Genomic DNA, 26,618 nt, shown 5'->3' on the forward strand with positions numbered 1-26,618 from the left:
CTACTTTTATAACCACCTAAGAAAACAGAACTTAGCATATAAGAATCCTAAAAATGATGATATTTGTTCTGCAATTAATTTATTAATAAAATAATACAGATGTAGGATTTTCTACAATACAATATTTGGAGGTAAGATTCCATTTTTAAATGCTAAAATATGAAAAATATATCTAGAGAATATAGCATTTATGCTGAGCAGGAAGTCCAGTTTTTACTCCTCAGCTATCAAGGTTGTTTCCGTTCCACCAGGCGGTAAAGAGGTTGACTCTGCTGCAACAGGCTCTGATGTTGTTGGTCTGACAACACACGTCTTATTCTCACACATAAGACCCTCCCTGCATTTATAAACGAACCCAAAACGAAAGCCATGATGACCAGGAGGAGGTCCACGGGGTCGGCCAGGTGGAGGTCCATGGGGAGGAGGTCCAGGTGGTGGAGGTCCGCGAGGAGGAGGTCCAGGTGGGGGTCCACGAGGTCCGCCCTTATGATGGTGTTTTCCACATTCGCATCGTCCTCCTTCGTCTGAAAATAAATTTAGTTCTCACTGTTATTATTGATCACTACGAGAAATCTTAATTTCTTTTTATTATTTTATTGTAAACAAAGCAAATGACATGTGTCCATACTAATGTGATCACTGTCAGATTTTACAGGCTAGACTTCGGTAACTGTACTAATTTAATCTTTTTTTTTTAAAAAAAAAAGATATCTTCCCAGAACGGAAGATATTCGAATATGCGAGAGGAAATATCGCCATCTATTATACACTTAAACATTGCATAAGTGTACAATAGATCGCTCTCGTTGAAAAGTGGCTTTTGTTGCTTGTTTATAAACTGATAAGTGAAAGAGAACATGATCGCTTTAGTTTAGACCAGGGCTTCCCAAACTTCTGGATGTCAGGGCCCCCTTTGCAAAAATTATAATATTTCACGCCCCCCTCGAAAAAAATCGTAATAGAGAGATATATTATTATTATATTTATTTAGTATTTATATTCAATACAAAACATACACAGCGAATATTGCAAAAATCAAATGCATATATTACATTTTTTGCCTCTTACCGTTTGGTTCTGAAGACGATGCGGGCTGTTCTGGTAAAATATGAAATACTGTCCTTTTTTTTTGAGTCTGTTTCTGCTTCTTCTGATTGTTCGGGGGATTTAATTTTTATTTTTTATCAGCCACTTATCCATCTCAGGGTTAAATTTTTAACGTAGAATAGATCAAATAATAGTACCACTTTCCGATACTGGCACACCACAGACTAACAACATGAAATTAGTGAATATTACGTGAATAAGAGAATCCCCAGACCAGGAACATTTTTCTCTTTTGTCACTTTTCTCCCTTTACGGAAATTAAGCCTAACACGAAACAGACAGCAAAGGCAGGTTATTAAAACGTGGATATGATTGGTGCGGTATTAACAAAAGATCGCGCAACCGAAAGATAAAAGCATAGCTGACAATTGAGTTGAAATGCTAACTCTCTTCAACCGAATTCCATATGTGAAACTGCCATAACATTCATTATATTATTTTATATGTGATTCTATATATATATATATATATATATATATATATATATATATATATATATATATGTAGAACGTATTTTTACCTTGGGTATAAATATGTTAAAGATACCAATATATATATACAGGGTGTTCGGGATAAATTTGACAGTTTCGTAAGGAAAAAGAAAATCTTCTTTGTATCTATTAAATTTAATGAATTGACAAAAAAACATTACAGGCAGAGTTAATTACAATACTATCAACAAGATTTACTCAAAATAACCACCATTAGCATCGATCACAGCTTCAATTCTGCTTCGGAACCTCGAACAAGCTGATGCTACAGTCTCCCTGGGAAGGGCCGCAAAAACTGTTTTAATTTTATCCATTAACTGGGCTTTTGTATTACTGGAAGTGCGATTGGTGTCTTTTTCAACTGCGCCCCATACAAAATAATCCATGGGGTTAAGGTCTGGGGAGTTTGGAGGCCAAACATTTGGACTGGTGAAGTCGTAGAAATTTTCAGACAACCATTTTTGACTTTTCCCAGAGGTGTGGCAAGGGGCCGAATCCTGCTGCCATACATACGGCCTACCATTGCCTACCCTTGTTATCCAGGGCTTGACTACAGTTAGCAACTCCACGAACAAAGCCCGAATTCCAATGCCAGGGTTCTTCAACACCTGTTCCTGCAGATTTGCGAGGAATTCTGCTGTACGAACGCAATCAGATCGTCTGCTAGGGATGTTTCTTCTTGCTACATCCTCGTAGTCACCATTGCAAGTCTCTAGTTCATGCCTGATTGTTTTTACTGTATTCAGGGAGCATTGGGCAGCAGTCGTAATATCCTTATTTTGATGGCGGGCACGAATCATCATGATACAAGTTATTTTCTTCCATGATTCAGGTGGGTTCCAGCTATCCATCCTTTCTGACATCTTGTATGTGAATGAAGAAGGGTCCAAACTTTTAAATGAAGAGAAGTGTGTGTTAATACATGTAACTTACGGAAAAAATATAATTAATTATAAAAATATCAAATTTATCCCGAACACCCTGTATAACTTAGTTTTAACACTTTTACGAATTTTAACACGTTCGGTTGAATTTTTATTGCTGCCTTGGGAAATCCAACTGGCACACATCTAATTAATAACAACAGTTTTTAGTTAGATACTGTGTTTACTCATGCAACATATGGTTTTGTTTCAGTCTATATAGCATTCTGTATGAGGGGACATGTGATTCATTAATTAGTGTGTTTTTATCCCAGTTGTCTCTAATTGCACTATTTGTTGAGAAATATATTAGCAGACTGCTCATACCTTATTCACTGGCATAATAAAAGTACTTGTTTTTATTGCCTTTGCAGTATAGTGGTTGTTAGGGAGGGGTGTTGTTTACCACTGCAAGCGAGTTACTATCTCCCCACATGAACTTGTTTAAGCTTTTTTTCATGTGTGAAGTATATGCGAAACTTTTATTGGTAACAGAAAACTAGCTCGGATGACAGTGATAATATAAAACGAGTTTTGATATGTATATAAAGTCAATATCAACAGTCCCTGATTGATGAAAGGGACAGGAAGATTTGGAGCTTCCCTGGAGAGCATTCGAAGTAAATACAATTAACCACTGCTTTGAAATGAAGCATATGAATAAGCAATATTTACTAATATTCATTAAGCGCCGAAATACGCAGAAAGCAAAGTTTGTGAACCAACACCAATGTGTGAATTTTTCCATTAAATTATAAAAAATAACAAAAAAGAAATAATAAAAGTTAAATACGTTTCTTTTAAAATAAAAAATCTACTTAGTCTTAAAATATTTTAAATTTGTTTTCATTATTTCACGGCCCCCCTCAACAAAACCTACGGCCCCCAAGGGGGCCGCGGCCCACAGTTTGGGAAGCGCTGGTTTAGAGGACTTCTGTTACAATAGATGGCGCTTGTTACAAAATCGATATCTGTAGCTAACTCATAAATGTGACCAAATAATTGGAAATTAACCCCGTCTTGCAGTGTGTGAAAAAAAAACAAGACTACGATATTTCAGACTAACCAACTACTAACAATGATCCCAGCGGAGTTCATTGTCATACACCAAAAAGAAAACAGCAACAACAGTTCCTTCTCTTTCAGTGTGTAACTTTTAAATAAATCTTGTTTTTCAGCAAACTACGCAAAGTAATTATCTCACTATTCATATAATAAATGCGTATGAAGCAGATGCACACTCGGTTTGCGATAGCAATTTACAGAACGATAAGAAAATATGAAAATTCATATTTGTATAAAGGTTTTATTAAAATAAGCTTTCGTATGCAATTTTTGTAACCACTTAAAGGATGGTGGTAAAATAATCACCTGAAGTAATTAAACAGGTATCACAAGGTCTACGTGGCTCGCTTGTATTTCCCTGATATAATACTCCACCAGCATCTATGCAGGTTTCATTGCTAATCGTACAATTTTCTCGATCAGAAGGATCATGCCACCACGGATGACTGTCCACTAGGTAGAGAGATATCAATGCCGAAAAACTAGCTATCAAGAGCTGCAGAAAAAAAAACACACAAAATAAGAGGTCTAGTCAACGTCTACCTATCTTCAGCATGCCCATAAAAACAGCGCGTAACACATTAAACTATATCTTAATATAAAAAAGGTGTACTTCGAAAATATTAAATTTTTAAGATAATTTGCAAAATAACAAAATAATTTCAATAAATCTAATATAATATGTAAGTTTATTTTTTATTGTATATGAATATATAAAATATTTTAAGGTATATATTTCCAAATATACCCCAAAAGGTATATATTCAACATATAATACTCATATTTTTTATGATTAGTTGATGATTAGATGATAATTATTATAGGACTCTTTACTAACTAGGAAAAAAGAAACCACTTACAAAGACTTTCGCCATTGCAACGAAGTCCTTCTTCCTACACCATCCACTAACTTGAAACTAAGTGGAACGATGAAGATCTCATCGTGTTTTATAAGAGCAAAGGAGAAAAACGAACAACCATGACGACATATTCTACATTCATGGAGTAACGTCATAGCACTTCCTACTCCACAATGACTGGTAAATGTTTCGGCAATAGTTTTGCTTCGCTCCCCTTTATCAAGCTGACTTATCACTCTTTCTGTGGCTGTTGAATGATGTAGCAAAATTATTGACATATCACCCCGGGGGAATTCATTACTGACATTTTGCAAATCTATTTATAAAACAGATCAAATGCTCGCAGGTGTTCTTTCCTTCGCGTGCATTCATGGTGCTTACAGAACTGTGGTGCTTTTTGAACAAAAATTTCGCATATCAAAATGTTTCGGTCATTGGCAAGAGAAATTAGCATCGGGATGTCCAAATGAATGAAATCATTTCGTTACTGACGTCTTTGCAACGTGACATAAAGAGAAGGGGGAAGCAGATGAGATGTTGGAATTCTATCGACACTTTTAAAATGTATTCATTGTATAGAATTTAAATGTCACTATGAACTGGACAAACACTGGTGTCGTTTTTCCTCCTTCAGTTCTGAAAATATTAATGGGGGAAAACAAACTTAAGCTGTACCCAAGTAAAGAAACCAAGGGCGATACAGTCACTCATCTCAGCATGTCGTTAAACTGCACCGTACCAATTAATCCGCTTATTTAGGAGAGACGTACTGTTGAAAAATACTAGGAAAGTGTCAAATGGAGCACGCGCGCGCACACACACACACACACACACACACACACACACACACACACACACACACACACACACACACACACACACACACACACACACACACACACACAGATTGACTGATATTCCACAGTACTAATGCAGAATATTAACATCTTGTTATGATAATCCTTCAAGAAAAGGTGTAAACGTTTTCTTGAAGGATTCCATTCCAATGATATTCGAATCCCACTTGTTGACTGTGGGATTGGTAATAAGAAGCCGCAACATAGTTTGGATGGCTGCCGTATGTTTCCGATCTGGTTGGCTTAACGTGTGAACGGCTTGCGGCAACAGAATGTAAGAAATCCTTTTGGAATGCGAAGTGCAAATAATTTCATCCTCGTGACGATACAGGATTCTGATTTGCATATATCTGAGTGAAATATCGCAATTTTATTCGCCATCAAGCATCGCAAGATACAAAACAGAAATTCAGACAGGAGAAAATCGACGACAATATTATGTCGCAAGAAAAAGTTTAAACGTACATTAATATAAATAATAACATAAATAGGATGTAAATTCTTATTCGCATATAAATAATAAATCATATAATAAACTAAGTAAAACATTACATAATATCATAAATAAAAAGAAAAATAAAAGCACAAAAGAAAACATAAATAATTCTTATATCAACCTCCCACACGAGAAGTAGCAAAAGCTAAAGGACGCCGCGTATTGAAGAGTAAGGGGGAAAAGGGAACTTGATGATGTTTTTGTTGATCAGCTGAAAGTTTCAATTTGAACTATAAAGCAGCAGTATCTAAAAACTAATAATTTTTATAATTATTTTGAGCTTTGATAATATTATAGTGATAATCATCGCAATGAATTAGTGTTTGTTGTCAGAAGCTGAAACACAAAATTCAAGTGAGGCTTCCACAATCGCTTGGTAGTTCTTTAACGTGCAAGTTGCTTGGTTTTATATGTTTTATTTTCTTTCTCCACATTATATTTACTCATATTCTGATTATACTAATGATACTTATTTAAATAAAAATTGAATTGCATTTTCCATAGATGTTCCAATTCGAATTTCTTGCGTAGAACTTCAAACAGGTTTTGAAATGAGTTTTGAAAAGCTACAACTGATCCCCAAAGCATCAGAAGTAATTCTGATATCAGCTGCGAATGCGTAGATTAGCTTGCAGATTTCAGAATAAAGCTTCGTCTAGTTTTTCTATTAGGATCATCGTCCGTAAATCCTGACATCATCCATATGAATCCCTTTTTTCGTACTGTAATTTATAATCAATCTCGTCCTATCCATCCATAAATTATTATTAATAGATTTTTATTAACACCCGGTAAAGTGTCGACACCTATCAATTTCTCCCTTTAAGAAATCTAACTTCTTATGAGAAACTATTTCTCATACAGGTCCTTGTGTGAGATAACTTGAAATAATGTTTTTTTTTATTATTTTATTTTTTGAACTTTCTGTATTATTTAATTCTCTCTCTCTCTCTCTGTTATTCTCCCTGTATTAACATAGGATTATTCCCTGCTTGTCATCACTCCCACCTACGAAAGAAAAGGTTTTGACGCTAGATTCCGTTCCAATTTATTTCACTCTACTTGAGTCTTGTACTCTCAACGTCCTCATTTCTCTCTTAGCGACACGTCTACGTCTTTTCTCGATCCAATGCGTTGCTATAACATCGAGAGAGAGAGAGAGAGAGAGAGAGAGAGTCCCATTATATTTTAAATAAAAACTGTACGTTGAGCAACTTTTAATTTTTTTTATAATTACTAATCCTTAAAATTAAATTAAATTTTATTTTGTATTCAATACGAGACGTCTGAATTGCTTTCAATACGCTATTTTTATATATACGCTATTCATGCTCGTTCTCGTTCTACCAAAGAAAAACGTTATGTTACTAATGCGCATAATCAAGCCATGACCAGTCAATTTTGCTATTTCATATACAGAGCTGAGCTTTCCCACATATTAGTTGGGCACTCACTGACATGCTAAGAATGTAACTGCACATAATAAAAAAGCATGTTTTTTAATTCAAAATTGAAAAACAATTTTGGATTGAAAATTGTTTTTCAATTTTCAATCCAAAATTTCCCGGGGAAAATAAAACCCTCATTAAAATTTTCTGATAAGGGGGTTTTCGATTAAAGTCTCTTCGCTTCAGAGATGTGGTTCTACTCTGGTCTTCCAGGGTTCGAATCCCATCTACGGTAAAAAATTTGAATTTCGAATAGAAATTTCTCATCTTTGAAAAAAGAAACGAATAAAGAAATTAGTGATATCCTCCATCTGCAATGCAATCTATTATATATTTAAATTACTTAATAAGTAAAAATGATTAAAAATAACCGTCGCAGTATATTGATCTGTTCTGTAATAGAATTCTGAGATAAGATTTGTTTTCTTAGAAAAGCAGGTGCTAGTTACTGATTATGAAGATAAACTTCCGAAAACATTACGAAAATCAGCAATAACAAGGCGAAGACTTGAAAATAAAATAAGCTGGAAAGTAGAAAACCTTCAATGTTACTAATTCTTTTCTATTTCTATATTCAATTTGCCATCTTCACTAAAAACCGTGCCTAAATAGATGAACTATGTTACTTTCTCTAACGGGTTCTCCATTGAGAATGCAGCTGAAGTTTTCTGATGTTTCTGCCTACTTTAGTTTCACGTCTTTGCCATGTTATTATTATTATTCAATTTTTTCTATTTTCTATTTAAGAATTTTATTATCTTCCTACCGCTTTTTTTTGGGGGGGGGGGGTTCTTTAAGAGTGAAAAATTACATTTTCAGAAGCACCAGGGGATCAACAACTAAACGTGGAGTAAAATTTACGTTCTCTCTCATATATATCGTTTTTACCTATCTTCTCAACTGGGTACTTATGTTAATGTGTATGGAACAAGGCAAACTCAATACTCACCTGAATATTTAACAATTGACATTTATGTCTTTAGGGGTGCCCCCCCCACCCCCCCCCCCCCCCACCCCCCCCCCCCCCCACCCCCCCCCCCCCCCACCCCCCCCCCCCCCCACCCCCCCCCCCCCCCACCCCCCCCCCCCCCCACCCCCCCCCCCCCCCACCCCCCCCCCCCCCCACCCCCCCCCCCCCCCACCCCCCCCCCCCCCCACCCCCCCCCCCCCCCACCCCCCCCCCCCCCCACCCCCCCCCCCCCCCACCCCCCCCCCCCCCCACCCCCCCCCCCCCCCACCCCCCCCCCCCCCCACCCCCCCCCCCCCCCACCCCCCCCCCCCCCCACCCCCCCCCCCCCCCACCCCCCCCCCCCCCCACCCCCCCCCCCCCCCACCCCCCCCCCCCCCCACCCCCCCCCCCCCCCACCCCCCCCCCCCCCCACCCCCCCCCCCCCCCACCCCCCCCCCCCCCCACCCCCCCCCCCCCCCACCCCCCCCCCCCCCCACCCCCCCCCCCCCCCACCCCCCCCCCCCCCCACCCCCCCCCCCACCCGTCGGGGTGCTTGGACGGTGGGCCGTCACTAAGTGGAACCAACGCTGAGACATGGACGGTCTTTCGCCCACTATGGAGTGGCCTAGAGATCGTCCGATTTTTTTGAGATTTTACCCTTTACTTACTAATCAGGACTTCCAGGTTAACAAATGGCAATGTTGTAGCCAATGAAGTTTTAACTGAGGCTCCGATATTGCCGTTACCCAGCCATGACTAGAGCTTTTTCGCTCAATAACACCCCATCCACACAGATATTCTTCATTCAGATGACGGGATAAAGAGTCAAGGACTCAGTCCATCGCCCAGTTCTTTTAAATTTAAATTAAAGTGCAAAGTGGTGGTACGAGGTGAAGTGATTAATACCTTTGGAGGGTAATGGATGGCAATGCTGTAGCCAATGAAGTTCTAACTGAGCCCCGGCTATTGCTGTTGCCCTCCTGCCATGATCAGAGCTTTAATAGCTCAATAACACCTTATCCCTACACTGTCCTCTACAGATAACGGGGAAGATGAAAAGCATTCTTGCTTCGCCCCTTTAAGCCAGTCCTTATAAGGATAAGTGCAAAGTGGTGGTATGGTGAAGTGATTAATACCCTTGGAGGGTAATGGATGGCAATGCTGTAGCCAATGAAGTTCTATCTGAGGCTCGGCTATTGCTGTTACTCTCCTGCCATGATCAGAGCTTTAATAGCTTAATAACACCTTATCCCTACACAGTCCTCTACAGATAACTAGGAAGATAAAAAGCATTCTTGCCTCGCCCCTTTAAGCCAGTCCTTATAAGGACTATAAGAGTGCAAAGTGGTACCCCGTGTGGTGGCCGGGAAAGAATAAGTAACCTATGCGTGTCGTAAGAGGCGAGTTAAATGGACGCTGAGTTTCGAGAGTTTTGCTCTCTCAGGTTTCTTCCGGAATTTGGCTCACGGTGAAGGGGGGAGGCTTGATTTCGGGGGGTTTATCCTGGGAGAGCATGTTGAGTCTCTGGGGAGGGTGTTCTCAAGCATGGCCCGGTGACGGGCTGTGTCGGTGGATGCTTTTCCCTGGAATATGAGCGGTTCTGCTGAGTGGTGGTGAGGGGGGGGGGCCTTCACTGAGTGGAACCAAAGCTGAATTGGACGATCTTTCGGCCACTTGTAGGGTGTGGTCCGCGGGATCGTCTTAATTTTTAGAGAGGGCTTTACTTATATACCAACCTCACTGTAACCATGCATGTCGTAAGAGGCGACTAAAATGGACGCAGAGTTTCGCTCTCTTAGGTTTCTTCCGGAAATTTGTTCCCGGTGAGGGGGGGGGGAGCTTAAATTGTTTTGAGGGGTTTGCCCAGAGAGAATATTTTGAGTCTCTGGGGAGGGTGTTCTCCGGCGTGGCCCGTGAGGAGCCTTGTCGGTAGATGGTTTTCCCCTGGAATATGAGCGGTTCTCCTCAATGGTTGTGGGGAGTGGGGTCACTGAGTGGAAACAATGCTGAGTTGGACGGTCTTTCTGCCACTATGGATCGTTCTAACTTTTAGAAAGAGCTTTACTTAAAATTCGTCCCACTGTAGCCCATGCATGTCGTACGAAGCGACAAAAATTGGTATCCAGGGAGGGTAATGAATGCAGTGATGTAGCCAATGAAGTTTTAACTGAGACTCGGCTATTGCTGTTAACCTCCTGCCATGATCAGAGCTTATAGCTTTATATTATCTTATCCATACATTTTCTTCTACAGATAACGGGTATATGAAAATCATTCTTGCTTCACCCATCTAGCCAAAAAAAAAAAAAAAAAGGAAAGAAAAAGTGCAAACAAAGTGAGTGTTATTTTATACTTAGAATTTCTTTTTCAATCCTAGAATAGATTCTGGTGATCACACTTTGTCGAAGTAACGTAGAAACATCGATTGAATGCGAAAAACGTTTTCTTTTTCGGTTAAGCGATGTTGGTAACAATGGGGTCTTACAAGGTATTCGATGACAGCAGAACTATTATCATCAATAACATCCTAATCATTACTATTGCCAGTGTATAATATAGCATCACACTGCTTATATATTGCGAACTTATTTGTTTAGCAAAACAAATGCTTGACAGGTGGTCTTTTCCTGTAAGTGCTGCAGTTATTCAGAGACGCGCACGTGCATATCTCTGAAGATACTAAGTTTTTCTTCAAGTTTTACTTCGCTAAGAGAGACTGGCACATATCAAAAGTTGCCAACACTAAAATTTAAAAGCAGCTGCTACGTTGTCATTTTTGTTTTAATTAAACAAGAATGTTAATTTAATTAAATATTATAACTAAACAAGATGTTATAACTTGTTTTGGCACATGAAAAACACCGCACTGTTCCATGTGAAATAATCTTATATTTTATTCATTTATTTAGTCCCTAAAATAATTATGCCGTCATTTTCATATGCGATTAAGGTTGTGTGGTTTCATTTTTTTTTTTTTATCCCAGACATCTTAATCATCTTACTCATTACGAAGAAAGAATTGTTGTCCTTACAAATAAAGAAAATGAAGACTTCTTTATCTTCCTTGTTTGCAAAAGGAAATGGGAAAACTGAAGACTGTACCGTATGTTAGCAGTTGGGCGCTGACGCCATCAAAACCTTTGATACTGTCGAACGGTTACTGTATGGCCACATATGGAGATCATTCGAGTATTATAATTGGACTGTATGTATTCTTCCAGTATTCGTTTGTAATGCAAATACGAAATAATAAAGTAATAGCGATAATATATACCATTAAGAAGAAGTATTGGTAGTGCTGGGTAGATTTTTCTTTCTCTCGAACTACTAATTTAGGCCTTTTAAAATCCGCTAGTTCAATACGGGTTCAACTGCTATACAAGAGCGCTATAGGAAATATTTCAAGTGCTCCATGTGCCAATCTAATCATGCCTCCCCCACCCCACCCCCTTATTGTCAGTGAAATAATCCTTTTGGTGCATTCTCAGCGCCGCTAATACGTACGTCATTCTTGATATACAATGGCAGATTATGCGAATGTTATAATTTGCACGGGAAGTGACCCGATTGCGTATCAATGGGGAGAAGAATCGGTGACATATTCACGACAAAGAAACAAAGAGAAGATTTTTACAAAACACATCCATCAACTATTGACAAGGCATTCGTTTGCGTAATAACTAACGAATACCATACTGGGGGAATTACTAGTTCCACGTGATTCTTTTCTTCCATTTAGCCTTATAAATTCGCTCAGGATCGCGGAGTGAAGTGAAATCTTGGGTTCGACGAGGAAAAGCTTTTTATGATGCCCAACATATTTGTAAGTACAATTTCTGTAAACTTTTATGACGAGTTGAGAAGCTGAACTTCTTATTCCCCCTTTTTTCCTAATTCTCATTTTTATTCTCTTAAGTGGTTCAAGTTTTCTCAAAACAGAAATTTCTCACCATTTAACTTACACGCCAACTTAAATATTTGGATTTGGAATCCTCTTTGTAATCAGCGTTGTTATTTCTGTCTTATTTCGATTCATCTTTACTTTGCTTGCAGTTTTGATTCTTATCTTTCTAACTAAGTTTTACTTTTACAGATGTTCGTGGTCGGTTTATACGCAGCGTTCTCGCTGTATGCGGTCAACAGCCACCACCACCACCATGGAGATTTCGACAATGGAGCAAACTGCAATATTACCAATGAGACTTGCGTAGATGCTGGGGGAACTTTATATCCTCGAAATGAAGCATGTGGTTGCGATACCTGCGTGATCATGTCGAGTAATTTTTTCAATTCTTTTGCTCTTTCTGTTAAAGTACCTCATTCCCACTTTCATCATTTAATTGGTATTTAAAAGTCCATAATATGAATAATTATAAAACGTACATTCATATTTATAAAACATTAATCTAATTAATATTATGAACATGGATATATTAGATGTCATACAGTGATTATCCTTGTGATTGTCCTTCCAACTCTTTGTGGAAAAGGCATCTGTTGGCCCCCTGCCGAGGGACAGTAAAACTAGGCAAGAAACCAATGGATAAGTAGTCTAGAGGCATCCACAGCTGTGTACTGGTTAAGGAGGGACAGCCCCATCCAGACACCAGCTAAAGAATAAAAAATTATAATTTAATATCATAATAATATAAAAATGTGTTTCTGTTAATGGTTACCATGTCGATGTAGCCATAGCAATAATAACTTCTTCATTTCCCTTTCAGATGCGGGAGAAAGATGCAATTGTTCAGGACGTCGTCATGGTAAACGCCCCCACGGTTACCACTACCACCACCATCATCATGGTCCTCACCATCAGGGACATGGATTCATCCGCAAATGCCAAGGTGATTTGCAATGTGTGAATAATACATGCATTATGTCATCCACTACGGAGTCATCAGATATGTCTTCGACAACAATCTAAATATGATTGAAAAGCAGTGAGTTTAGTGTAGAAAACTCCCTGTCTGGAAGCCACTTGTTTTTCTTTGTATACTTGCAAGTATTTCTAGTAATAAATCAAAAGCAAAAGCAACACGTGTGTAATCTTTTTATTCCATGGACTTCGTATAGGTTTTTATTGTAATTGCGTTGCATTTTTCAATGGGGCTGATGGCAAATTTAAAAACTAATAAAACCTTTTGACTTTTCGTCACATAAGTGGCGCATGTACAATGAAACAATCCGTGTTCCAGTTTTGTCATTGAAAGAACTTGCTCGATACACTAAGAATAAGAATGTACTTGTAAAAAAAAAAAGTAACAATTTTTCTGATGTGTGGGTATCGAAATAATTACAAATACTGAGAGTTAGGTAATAAGCAAGATTCTTACACGGAAAATGTCGACTAGAAACCTCAAAATTTTCAAACAAAACTTAATACAATGACATCGCTTTGGCCTGAAATTTCTTTCAGGCCAGAGCGATGTCATTATATTCTCTCTCTCTCTCTTTTATCCACTCAATATCCACTCGTACGACCAAATTGTGATAACTTGTCAGTTTCAATGCCAATGAAACTTCCGTCAATTCAGTCTTAATTTTCAGAATTCGCTGGACAAGACGGGATAGCCCTGACCTTCACTCTCGCAGCATAATCATATTCCAAATATCGCCGTTCCTTTATAGGTTACCTGAATAAAAATTACAGATCCATCCGAACATGTGATGGTGTTTCATCATTTTGGGGGAAGCGGGCAGGAGTCACAAAGAACTCCCTAAAAATACTTGATTTTGCGCAGAAGTGAGCGGTTAACCTTGACCTGTCGATTACCGATTGACTTCACTTCCACAACTGCTCAGTTTCGTCTGCTTGCATTTTCTACAAATATCATGATCGCTGCTCATCGGAATTCGCGTCCGAATTTTCATCACGCTGCACCAACTTGGGCAGCTGCTGTGTTTACAGATCAAATACTTCTTTCTTCTTTTGTCTTCATAAACATACTTTCCTCTTTTGTATTTCCTAAAGAGTCTGGAAAAACTGGCAGGTCTTCAAACTGAATGTAATATTTTCCTCTGCTAGTAACTTTTTGCTTAGAGCAAAGTGGAGGAATGTTTGTGATCAGTTTAACAGGAACAAATTTTTAGGGCAATCCTGCAGCTTAAACAACTTTTTGTGTATAGTTTTAACATAAATTTTTTTCTGCTACATTGATCTCCACTTTTCTCTAAGCCACAAAAAAGCACAAGTAACTGATTAAAACTTATCGAACTAACTTTTCTTTCCTCTCTTTCATTTCGTTAACGTCTGTTCTTTGGAACAACATTTCTCACGATGTCTTCTTCAAAGCCTAACCTTCAATTGCTCAAGATACACAGCATTTCTTTTGCCGCTGATAGGTTACACATCTTATGTGTCTGGGATTGACATATAAAAATAGACACTACCAAGACTACAATGGGCTTTCCTAGGATGCAAAAAACCTTGCTTTTTGCATCCTTGGTCATTGTAACCGAAAGGTATTGTCGACTGAGGATGCAAAAAACCATGTTAGACTTTTTAGCTGAAAGTGAGTAAATCGGTCCGACATGGAGGCATTATCCACCATAGATTAACATAAAAATGTGTTCTTTTTACATTGATCAGTAACATTCCGACAACAACAAAAAAAAGTTGCAATTACTAACCAACCAATTCGTCCGATATATCTTTCACAGCTCATTCGTTTTGACGTAGCCTTTTCGTTGGAAGGACCTGGTTTCGAATTCCCGCTATGATGTGAAGACCCTTGACTAGGACTTTTCAATAAAAGGTGAATTAGCCACCCTGTCTGATACGGAGGTAGATGATTTTTCCCCTGCCGGAAATTCAAGGTTTTCGTTCCCCAAAATATGCAAACCGGACCTTAAATACATATATCTACAGACAAGACATAAAATTCAACTTCTTAGGGGTTTGCAGCATAGCTGACTGCTTTAACTGTCTAAAACCCTTACTATGGGACTCAACTCGCCTCGGACACACACACACACACACACACACACACACACACACACACACACACACACACACACACACACACACACACACACACACACACACACACACACACACACACACACACACACACACACACAAGCGAACAGATAATTTAGAATACCATTTACATTGCAAACTTGTACTACACGGTTTACAGCAGAGCAGGATGTGAAGAGTTATTTTTATCACGCACAAACCAAACACAGAGAACAGATAACAGATAATACATTTGACAATTAGTAAGAATGTAACTTCTGAATGACTGGAAATGCTTCGTTAGCTGTCTGACATTGCTTAGTTCAATCAGTCGGTCTTCAACTTGTGTTGTCATCACCAATCTTCAGTGATTGGTGATGACAACACAACTCTTACTAATATCACATTTTGCAGGCTTATTTGTCTAGCAAATCAAATAAATGCCTTGTAGGTGACCTTTCCTGCAGGTTCTGTAGTTATTCAGAGTGAATGGTGCATATCAAAAATTGTCAATACTGTGTTTTTGTTAATCATGCGAATATCTACGGACCGTACTAGAAATACAGGAGTGTATATCTCAGCTTATCAACTTCCTGAAAATGTATATTATTGACTCGTACATTATGCAAATGGTTATTTAACATTGGAATAGATAAAAACTGTTAAAGGGGGAAAAACATTAAAATGCGTATTCATATTTTAGGCGGGAGATGAATTTTATTGCTCTTGTGGAACCACTTTCTCGATTACTCAAGACTGAAGTGGCTTGAAAGATGGCAGAGTTTTCGAACTGGATAAAAATAAATTTCCAAAACAAATACAAAAATGAATAAAAATGATAAAAAAAAATTCCTTAGCCTGCCATAGTATTGATATATTACAGGTTTAAAATCTTTCGTGTCTAACAATATTTTCGTAAAAATATTGTTAGACATAATATACGCATATATACAGGGAGGTTATCAAAATAATAGAAACACCTACAAATGTTTTGGAGAATTTTTTTTTATTAGTAAGATGTAGGCTTACCTCGGGCTGATATAACACCATGAATTCGAAGTGAAATAGACTGACATAAGTGAGTACATGAGATAATGGAATTTGGGGCCATTTTTCCTGCAACCTATGTCCCAACTGTGGCAGTGATGTTGCAAGCGAAAATGTGATCGAACCCTGAAGAACCGATTGGCGGACAACGTACGCCTTGTCTGTTTCCATACCTTTTCGATGCTGTGGCTCGTGATATGACTACTATTTCTGTCGTGATATGACTACTATTTCGTTTTGGTTACGGCAGCTCCTGAAAGTCGTACTCCAATGATCGTATCTGTTAGGAGGTCTCCGAGGTCTGATATTGTGCACATTAACAACAGCTAATTCGGCATCGACTGCGTGATAGCCGATATCATACTGCTCCATTACATCGCAGATGACGTTGTCTCTGTGATTGTTGTTAGGCAGTTCGTGTGCGAAATATCATGTCTCGGTGACCTCCAAAAAGGTATGATCATTGGAGTGTGGCTCGCAGAAGCTGCCTTAACCAAATGGTAGAAATCGTAGGTGTATCACGAGCCACAGAATCGAAGATTATGACAAGGTATGGAAACGGACAAGACGTTGTCTCCAATCAGTTCTCTAAGGTGCGATCACATATTTCGTCTGCAACATCAATGGCACAGTTGGGACATTTAACAGCAAGAATGGTCCCAAATTCCATTATTTTATGTACATGACTTGTATCATCTATTTCACGTTAAAATCATGGTGTTTCTTAACAGGTGCGCCTTACAGCTGTAAATATAAATAGCTGTAAATGTACTATAGATTACGCAAACTATGGGTTTGACATATAAAAATAGATAAAAACCAGAATACAATGGGCTTTCCTAGCTCAGTTGACAATATCCTTCGGTTACAAAGACCTAGCATGCAAAAAACCTTGTTAAAATTTTCAGCTGAAAGTGAGTAAACCGGTCTGATATGGAGGCATTTTCCACCATAGGATTAATAAAACATCCTTCAAAAAATGTGTGGGTATTTCCATTATGTTGATACACCACCCCCTATTTTCCAGATGTGCTGCGGTAAGGCAACATTATTAAAAATCATTAAACGTGTATAAAAACTTACTTTATTAAGAAAACATTGTTCTTTTCATACACCACTACATTTCCGAGATGTTAAACGCCACATAAATTTAGAAGAGGTAGATTTTTTTCCTCTTTCACTTGACCTCGTATTCTCAGTTGAAAAACGGTGTACACAGTATGTCTTCACCACTGTTTGGAGTTGTCGAGAAGGATAAAAAAAAATACAAACAGTTATCTATCAGAAAAACTCAAGGAATAACTAATTGCATGTCCCTTCTTGGCTGCAGGTAGTCTACTGAGAAGAAACCTAAGCTAGTTGTGCTGTTGAGAGCTCGTACGCCTTTAATTCCAGCGCAGATTTCAGTCAATGTGAATACACCTGCCGGTGTTCTACTTGATTCCCGCTCACCTTCAGCCATTCAAAATGCACGCAGATACTTCATCGCCAACTTCTCATAACAAATCATTACTCTCTTTTCATATATGACTAGTCAAGGCGTGCTTTGACGACAATGCTCACCTTATCTGATTTACACTGTAAATGTCTTTATATTCGTAGCAAATCGTGACTCTAAATAAAAAAATCTGATAGAAATAAATAAATGGGTTTATTTCAAATTTAAAAATTACTAAAAAATTATTTCTTCATGAATTTTCGGGTGCGCAACCATATTATTATTATTATTATTATTCCTGACAACCTCCAAGGAGTTCGAAGACTTATCGCGGGAGGGCACCTACAACTGTCTCAACAACTACACCGAACCTCTACTACGAATCATCTCCATCAGCGCCATCTACCGCCCACCTCCACCACCACCACAACTAGTATTTTTTTGTCTGTAAATTGCGTGTGTTCTGAAGGGCCGATTTGTCTGTATGCGGGATGAAAAACCCTAGTTTCCGGGAGAAAAACTCTGCTATCTAACACACTTTATTATAATTATAACAGAGTGTCCCGAATTTATTGTTTTTATAGCATAGCACCGACAATTTGCTGTATATGTTTAGGTTTATAGTGCATTATTGTAGATAGATTAAAGGTTAAATAATCTGAGAACCCTTTAACGAAAGAGCATGGAACTCTTCAGATCACTTCATGCTTCCGATATGCAGGATTGTAATCGCAAACAGGCGATGAAATTCATCTATTTCTTGAAAAGGAGAATGAAGTCAGTCAGCAGTCAGTTGGTGCATGTCAGCGATACCGGGAAATACTGAAGCTACACAGGCAAAGCGGATATTAGATCCGGCATTATTTCACAGCCGAATGCAGAAACTATGATAGTTTCGTAAGTTGATCAGAGAGCTTGCGGGAATGCATTCCTCGGTATCCCCCAAGTCGAAACTTTCATAGTTTCTACATTTGACTGTGAAATAATGCCGGATCTAATATCCGCTTTGCCTATGCACTTTTACTAAGCCTTTTGGCTCTCTTTATTTTAGTAAATACTGAAGCATTTCAAGCGGTGTAACGAAACTAACAAAGACAAAAATGGAATTTGTGCACTTTTGATGTCCCTTCCCAACCATCTCAAACCTTCCCTTTTCTGGTCCCATCCATTCTCTCTCTCTCTCTCTCTCTCTCTCTCTCTCTCTCTCTCTCTCTCTCTCCAATCTTTATCCACTGTTCCTATTCTTTTCAAAGACACTTAATCTATTTCTTGGACAGATAGTTTGGTGAAAAACGAATTACTAACCAGTAACTAATAATTAGTTATGTTTCCATATGTATCCGAATCCAATCAAACAATATTTTTCATTACGTCCGTTTGGTCCCAGAAAAGGTGGGTAAAATAAATATTACTCTTCGAGTCACGGCACTTAAGCCACCTTCTCTTAAATGTGATTATTAAGTGATTTTTACAATTGCAAAATTTGAGTTTTCGATTTTTTGTTCAGTAGGGCAATTTCCTAAAATGAAGGGTGAGGTGGTGTACAACGGAGCAGAGATAGATAGATAGAGAGAGAGAGAGAGAGAGAGAGAGAGAAATAAAATAAAATAAATAAATAAGCAGTGCTTCATTAAAAAAAATTACCAATTACTTAGAAAATACGAGGTTCTACAATTTAAATGCGGCGAATTAGCTGACGTTTTTGTTATAATTAACGAGAATGCGTTTGCATCAAAATTATTCTAAGAAAATAAGATGCATAAATTTACGTTACGTAGCTTTATAAGATAAAACGTTCATTAAAACTTAACATATGTTAATAAAACAAACTGATGGAAAATGAAACGCTTTTTATTGTGGTGATGTATATTAATGTCACCCTTTCTTCATTTATTTGATCGCATTTCCTAAAGTGCTGCAGTTTCCATATACGATGTCTTTTAACCAAGACATCTTAATCAGAACTCCTTAGGTTGTGATTAAGATGTCATCTTACAGATTGAACTGAAGCGGTCAAAAAAAAAAGTAACAATAATAATAAATCTGTTCTTGCAGAGATAGGGAAAATATCAGCATAACAAATCTTCATTCATTGTGGACAATTTTCTTTTTTCTTGTAGTACGAAATGTCTAATTAGTGTGTTAATATAACTACAATTAAGAATAAAAATAGCTAATACCGTGTCGACGTTTTTCGGAAACTAATAATTTAGACCTTAAAAATCCGCTAGTGAATAGCAATTTCAGTTGCTATACCAAGCCACGAGAATTATACTATTACACTATTTCAAAACTGCTTCATGTGTCAATGTAATCGTGCCAGATCCTTGGCACTGTTAGTAAAAATGCAATTTTCACATAGTCACAATGTCCCAATCAAAGTATACACTGTGCACCAATTACTTAAATCATTCTTGATGGAATGGCAGCTTTTACGAGTCTTATAATCTGCACAGGAAAAGACCAACTGTGCATCAATGCTATGGGGTAGAAATGTGACAATGGAAGGAATAGGAACAAAGAGAAGATACTTCACTTTTCACCACATATATCCAGCTGCTATTCGCAAGGTTATTTACATTTACGTAACCACCATTGATACGATACTACGGGAAATATTTGATTACACGTGATTTAATTTTTTCCCATTTAGCTTTATAAATTCAGGCCAAGTGGAAGTGCAGTCTACTTCGGTGAGGGAAGGCTCTTCATCATGTCTAATATATTGGTAAGTAGAATTTCTGTATTTATATGCTAAAGTAGATAACCAGTTGCGAAACTCAGCATTTAAAGTTAAGTTCTAATTTAAAAATTCGGAAACCCTTTCGTATAAAAAGAAAAAAATCAGCATTCTTAAAGATTTCCGTCTTATTTCTACTTATCTTTAGTTTGCTCGCAGTTTTGATTCTCACCTTTCTTGCTGCTAACTAAGTTTTACTTTTACAGATCTTGGTGGTTTGTTTATGCGCAGCGTTTTCGCTGTGTGTGGTCAACAGCCATCGCCATGGAGATTTCGGCAATCGAGCAAACTGTACTATTAGCAATGAGACTTGCTTAGCTGCTGGTGGAACTTATTTTCCTAGACCAAGAAGTTATTGTTGCGATACTTGCAAAATCATGTCCAGTAATTATTTCAATTCTTTCTGTTAATTGATCTCATTCAAACTTTCATCATTTTAATTGGTATTCAAAACTATATAAATTGAATAATTATAAAATATTCATTCATATTTATGAAACATTAATTCAATTAATGTTATGAACATGGATATATTAGAATGGTCAGAGCATGGTTCCGACCATTAAAAATGATTCAGAACATGGTTCCGACCATTCATTTTGACCATATCGATATAGTAACCATAGCAATAACAGCTTTTTTATGTTTCCTTTTCAGGAGCGGGAGAAAGGTGTGACAGTTTAAGACCTCGTCGTCATTATCTTCCCCACTTCTGTTGTCATATGCATGGATTCATCCGCAAATGTGAAGAGGGTTTGCGGTGTGTGAATAGCACCTGCACTACGTCATCAACTGCTGCTACTACAGAATCCTCAGATTTGTCGGAGACAACAATTTAAATATGATATTGAAAAGCACCAATCTTAATGCATAAAACTGTTTCTCTCTGGAAGAATCTTGTTTTTCTCTGTATACCTCCAAGTATTTCTAGTAATAAACTAACTGCAGAAGCAACACGTGTACAGTCTTTTCATTTCGTTTATTGCGTATATATTAATTCAAATTGCACTATTCACACTGCATCTTTGAACGGATGTTACGGTAAATTTAAAAACGAATGAAGACCGTTCAATTGTTGCTGTATAAATGTTCAGTGAAAAATTGGTCTTCGTGTTTTGTCAGTGGAAGCAAAACTTGCTCGAGATAGTAAAAATAGGAAAGTGATTCAGGTGTTTGTGAAATGATATAACAGCAACAAGAACAACTCCTTTTCTGATTTTGTGGTATAAAAATAATAAAATATCCTCGCAGTTTGGGTTAATAATAAGTAAGATTCGTACATGGAAAATGTGTACGAAGCCATTTCAGAAAGAGCGCAGATGATCATGAAGATATTTATGAGATCAAAGCTCCAACGCAACATATTTATATTTGTTAGTTCTGTTGTGAACTAGAGAAAAAAAAATCTAGGAAAGTACAAGAATCTCGACATGCTTATTTGTCGATGCATATGTTTACCCAGAATAAAACATATGGAAAGACAAACAACAAGATGAGTGAGCTCTACATAACGGATATTTATTAGGAAATATGAATATATATAACAATAATTATTCGGCCAACATATATTTCCAAATCGTAAAGGTAATACATTTATTAGCTTTTGAGGCTCAGTTGTGTTGAACGATTTCTGCATAAAATAAGCTTACATAAATCTTTATATTCAGAAATTTTAAAATATTAAATCAAATTATTTCTGTTTTGACTATTTTATGCCTAAATAATTATCGGCAAAATTTCATCAGATTATTCTAGTACACCATTTTGTTTTTTAAAATAAGTTAATCTTTAAATAAGTTAATCCGCGACTAACAAAAACAATCAATCGACCGTGAGATGCGGTGATTGATTCATTCAATCCAATACCATTGGAGGGTAATGGACGGCAATGCTTAGCTAATGAAGTTCTAACTGAGGCTCGGCTATTGCTGTTACCCTCCTGCCATGATCAGAGCTTTAATAGCTCAATAACACCTTATCCTTACACTGTCCTCTACAAATAACGGGAAAGACGAAAAGCATTCTTGCTTCGCCCCTTTAAGCCAGTCCTTATAAGGACTAACAAAAACAACACTAAAACACGCACTTATAATTTATAATTGTGTATTTATTTTGATTATTATGATGACCCTAAAAACTATAGAGGTATCAGTATACTAAATTCCTGTTACAAAATATATATATATAGCAGAATCTTAAATAACAAACTAATGAAATATTCCGAAAACTTTATTTTAGAAGTATAGAATGGATTTAGAAAAGGACGATCATGTATAGATCCGGCCTTTTGCCTAAAATTAATAATAGAGAAAAGAAGAGAATATAATTTAGAAACACATATTGCATTTATTGACTTTGAAAAAGCATTTGACAAAGTTAAAAGAAACATCTTACTTAACATATTAAAAGAAAGACAAATACCAAATAATATCCTAAAAGCTATCACAAGTATATATGAATATAATGAAATACAAATAACATTAAATCACGAGCTATCATATACGAGAGAGATAAACCAAGGGATCCGACAGGGATGCCCCCTCTCAACAACTCTTTTTAATATCTACTTAAATGAAATAGTAATAAAATGGAATAAAAATTTACATCAAGGAATTAAACTTTCTCCTACAGTTAACTTAAACACTCTCCTCTTTGCCGACGACCAAATAATAATTACAAATTCTGAAGATAACTTACAGAAAGCTATTTTAGATCTAAATGAGATAGCGAAAGATTATGGTGTGATAATATCAACAGAAAAATCAAAAACTATGGCCTTTAATGGACAAGATCCAGCAAGAACTAAAATAGTAATAGATAACAAGATCTTAGAACAGGTGAATTCATTTAACTATCTAGGATGTATGATCACATACGAAAATGAAAAAGATATAAAAGTAAAAATTGCAAAATATTTAAAAATAGCAGGTGTAATTAACTCTATATTTAAACCAAACCTAGTTCAAAAACAAACCAGGCTAAAAGTATGCAATACATTAGCCTTACCGGTCTTAATGTATGGAAGCGAAATCTGGACAATAAAACAAAAAGACAAAGATTAACAACAGCAGAAATGAAGTTTATGAGAAAAAGTGCAAAGTATACCCTATTTGATCACAAAAGAAACGAAGATATTATGAAAGAATTAAACCAAGAAAGAGTAATAGAAAAAATTAAAAAATATAAACATAAATGGATGGAACACGTTCAAAGAATAAAAACAGAAAGATTACCAAAACAAGCCTTAAAGTACAAACCATTAGGGAAAAGAAAACCAGGACGTCCTCTTAAACGATTCAACGATGACTTCGAAGGCCGGAACTGGCCATGCTAGGCCTAAATCCTTGATACGCATGATGAGGATGACGTATTTATTTTATCTTATTTATCAGTAATTGTTATTAAGACATAAAAATCAGTAATTGTTAAGATATGAAAAAATAGATTCATTTTCGCTTTTTTTTTTGTAGAAAATGTATTTAAGTTGACTTAAAACGGCTTTAAGTCAATTTTACTTTTTTATTTATTTTATTATTATTATTTGAACAGGCGATGCTTTTTGTTTGTTTTATTGTGGTCTGACAAAGATTAGAATTACGCGTATCTGAGCTAGCATATCTGAAAACATCACAATTCTGAGAATGTATTTTCTGTAGACGCCATATTATGATCTCTTTCAGTGACGCAGCAAAGCGAGCTGATGGAATGGAACCTATACACTTTCTTTACTATTGTAAAGAAAGTGACAGCTTTAACGCTATTTTTAAACGACACTCGAAGCGCAATTAGATTTTACTTATACTTATTATTTCTTAATAGTTACAGAAGAACAAGCAACTATTTTCCGAAAATTAGAACTACAAATAAATAGTAAGAAAAAATCAGGTTGAGTTGAAGCGAATTCGTTGTTTTAAGCTCACGAAATACAGTGAAGCAAGAATAAACGATTTAGCATTAATAATTGGCACAAGTACGAAAGATGGAACCGGTGCATGATGATGTGTAATATCCTGTTATTTAGCAATGGCGAAAAATCGGCAGGTGGCACCACTGTCCAGTTTAGAAAGGTTATGTGCTAAGCGAGAAAAAGCCTTTATATCATACAGAAAAAGAATAGTTCTACTATATATATATATATATATATATAAATTTTAAACAAAATCTGTTCATAATTCGGTCTAGATTAGTGTTTTACCTAATGAAATAATATAAATTATTATTATTATTTTTTTAATTATATAATGCTAAATAGTTTCCCACTCTCACGACACTTTTGAATTGCCTGTTGTAAATTACTGCACTCGAACAATCGACAATACTATATTGATTTCAGTAGTGGTGACAAGCAATCATGAAATCATTATGACTAAGCTATGAATTATAGAAGATAAAAGAAACACAGAGAAAACATAAAAGTTATCTCAAATAAAATATGTCAACCAATATCTTAAGAATTCAGAAAAAATAATTCAGTAGTTCTCTACGTGAAACCAACCATATATATATATATATATATATATATACAGGGTGTTCGGGATAAATTTGACAGTTTCGTAAGGAAAAAGAAAATCTTCTTTGTATCTATTAAATTTAATGAATTGACAAAATAACATTACAGGCAGAGTTAATTACAATACTATCAACAAGATTTACTCAAAATAACCACCATTAGCATCGATCACAGCTTCAATTCTGCTTCGGAACCTCGAACAAGCTGATGCTACAGTCTCCCTGGGAAGGGCCGCAAAAACTGTTTTAATTTTATCCATTAACTGGGCTTTTGTATTACTGGAAGTGCGATTGGTGTCTTTTTCAACTGCGCCCCATACAAAATAATCCATGGGGTTAAGGTCTGGGGAGTTTGGAGGCCAAACATTTGGACTGGTGAAGTCGTAGAAATTTTCAGACAACCATTTTTGACTTTTCCCAGAGGTGTGGCAAGGGGCCGAATCCTGCTGCCATACATACGGCCTACCATTGGCTACCCTTGTTATCCAGGGCTTGACTACAGTTAGCAACTCCACGAACAAAGCCCGAATTCCAATGCCAGGGTTCTTCAACACCTGTTCCTGCAGATTTGCGAGGAATTCTGCTGTACGAACGCAATCAGATCGTCTGCTAGGGATCTTTCTTCTTGCTACATCCTCGTAGTCACTATTGCAAGTCTCTAGTTCATGCCTGATTGTTTTTACTGTATTCAGGGAGCATTGGGCAGCAGTCGTAATATCCTTATTTTGATGGCGGGCACGAATCATCATGATACAAGTTATTCTCTTCCATGATTCAGGTGGGTTCCAGCTATCCATCCTTTCTGACATCTTGTATATGAATGAAGAAGGGTCCAAACTTTTAAATGAAGAGAAGTGTGTGTTAATACATGTAACTTACGGAAAAATATAATTAATTATAAATATGTCAAATTTATCCCGAACACCCTGTATATACCAACCATATATCGCATATATATATATATATATATATATATATAGCAAAATTTTAATAATTAATATAAAGAAAAATTTTAATAATTTAAATTTCAAACATAAGTTTATTTCTTATTCTATACGAAATACTTCATTTTTTATTTTTAATCAATGAAATTTATTCATATATCTTTTTGATACGAGTATGAAAAGTTAATATTTTAATTAAGCGAATAAATAAAATTTTAGTTAAACGTAATTTTTACTTTAATTTTTTTTCTAAATCGATCGCAACGCCACCACTTTATATGAGGTTTGTCAATATAGCCCTCATTTAATACAGGAAAGAAAGGGAAAAAAAAAGAAATTTACTGAATGGTGAAAAGCCTTTCAAATATATTATTTCCGTCCTAGTCATGTTCTCGTTTTCAAAAAAAAAAAAAAAAAAAATTCTAATAGGCACTTAAGCGCCTTCGACTGAGGATAAGGTGACTATCCTTATGTCTATACTATTCTTTTGTCTGTAAATCGCGTGTATTCTACTGGTCGGTTTGTCTGATTGCGGTATGAAAATTCTGAGTTTCCGGATGGAAAAAAACATTTCGACCTCCGTATGAGACTGGTTAACTCACCTTCAGTTCAAAAAAAACCTGAATCCTTCGACGACTGAGCTAAGGAGAATCAAGGTCAGATTGTTATTTAATCAAACCATCTTAATGGTTTGATTAAATAACAACAATAGTTAACTGAACATTTTAAATACTCACGATGCTTCTATGGATAACTGATACTTGCTACATTTTCTGTTTACAA

General features: G+C 36.7%; 1 protein-coding gene across 2 annotated transcripts; it reads right to left on the reverse strand.

The window, feature by feature from the left end:
* Nucleotides 1–26,609, reverse strand: LOC150100458 (uncharacterized). 2 transcript variants are annotated; one of them, XM_090403136.1, is made up of 4 exons: nucleotides 26,573–26,609; nucleotides 12,643–12,806; nucleotides 3,893–4,082; nucleotides 1–524 (listed from the first exon to the last, which is right to left on the reverse strand). In XM_090403136.1, the coding sequence occupies exons 2-4, from the start codon at nucleotides 12,688–12,690 to the stop codon at nucleotides 214–216; spliced, it is 549 nt and encodes a 182-aa protein (XP_090259262.1). In that variant the 5' UTR covers nucleotides 12,691–12,806; nucleotides 26,573–26,609; the 3' UTR covers nucleotides 1–213. The 2 variants fall into 2 exon arrangements, with proteins under 2 accessions (XP_090259262.1, XP_090259263.1); XM_090403137.1 differs by lacking the exons at nucleotides 12,643–12,806; nucleotides 26,573–26,609 and adding an exon at nucleotides 4,447–4,514.
* Nucleotides 26,610–26,618: the final 9 nt, after the last annotated feature.

The sequence above is a fragment of the Typopeltis vanoorti genome, chromosome 13 (genome assembly GCF_054136105.1).
Source record: "Typopeltis vanoorti isolate ZY-2024b chromosome 13, IOZ_Tvanoo_1.0, whole genome shotgun sequence".
NCBI classification, from domain to species: Eukaryota; Metazoa; Arthropoda; class Arachnida; order Uropygi; family Thelyphonidae; genus Typopeltis; species Typopeltis vanoorti.

Excerpts from the sequence above, each read along its gene's own strand:
- LOC150100458 (XM_090403136.1), bottom strand. The coding sequence starts at position 12,690 with ATGCCTTTTCCACAAAGAGTTGGAAGGACAATCACAAGGATAATCACT. Across the intron at positions 4,083-12,642 it reads CAATCACAAGGATAATCACT|CTCTTGATAGCTAGTTTTTC; the intron begins GTATGACATCTA and ends TTTTTTCTGCAG. Across the intron at positions 525-3,892 it reads TACCTGTTTAATTACTTCAG|ACGAAGGAGGACGATGCGAA; the intron begins GTGATTATTTTA and ends ATTTATTTTCAG.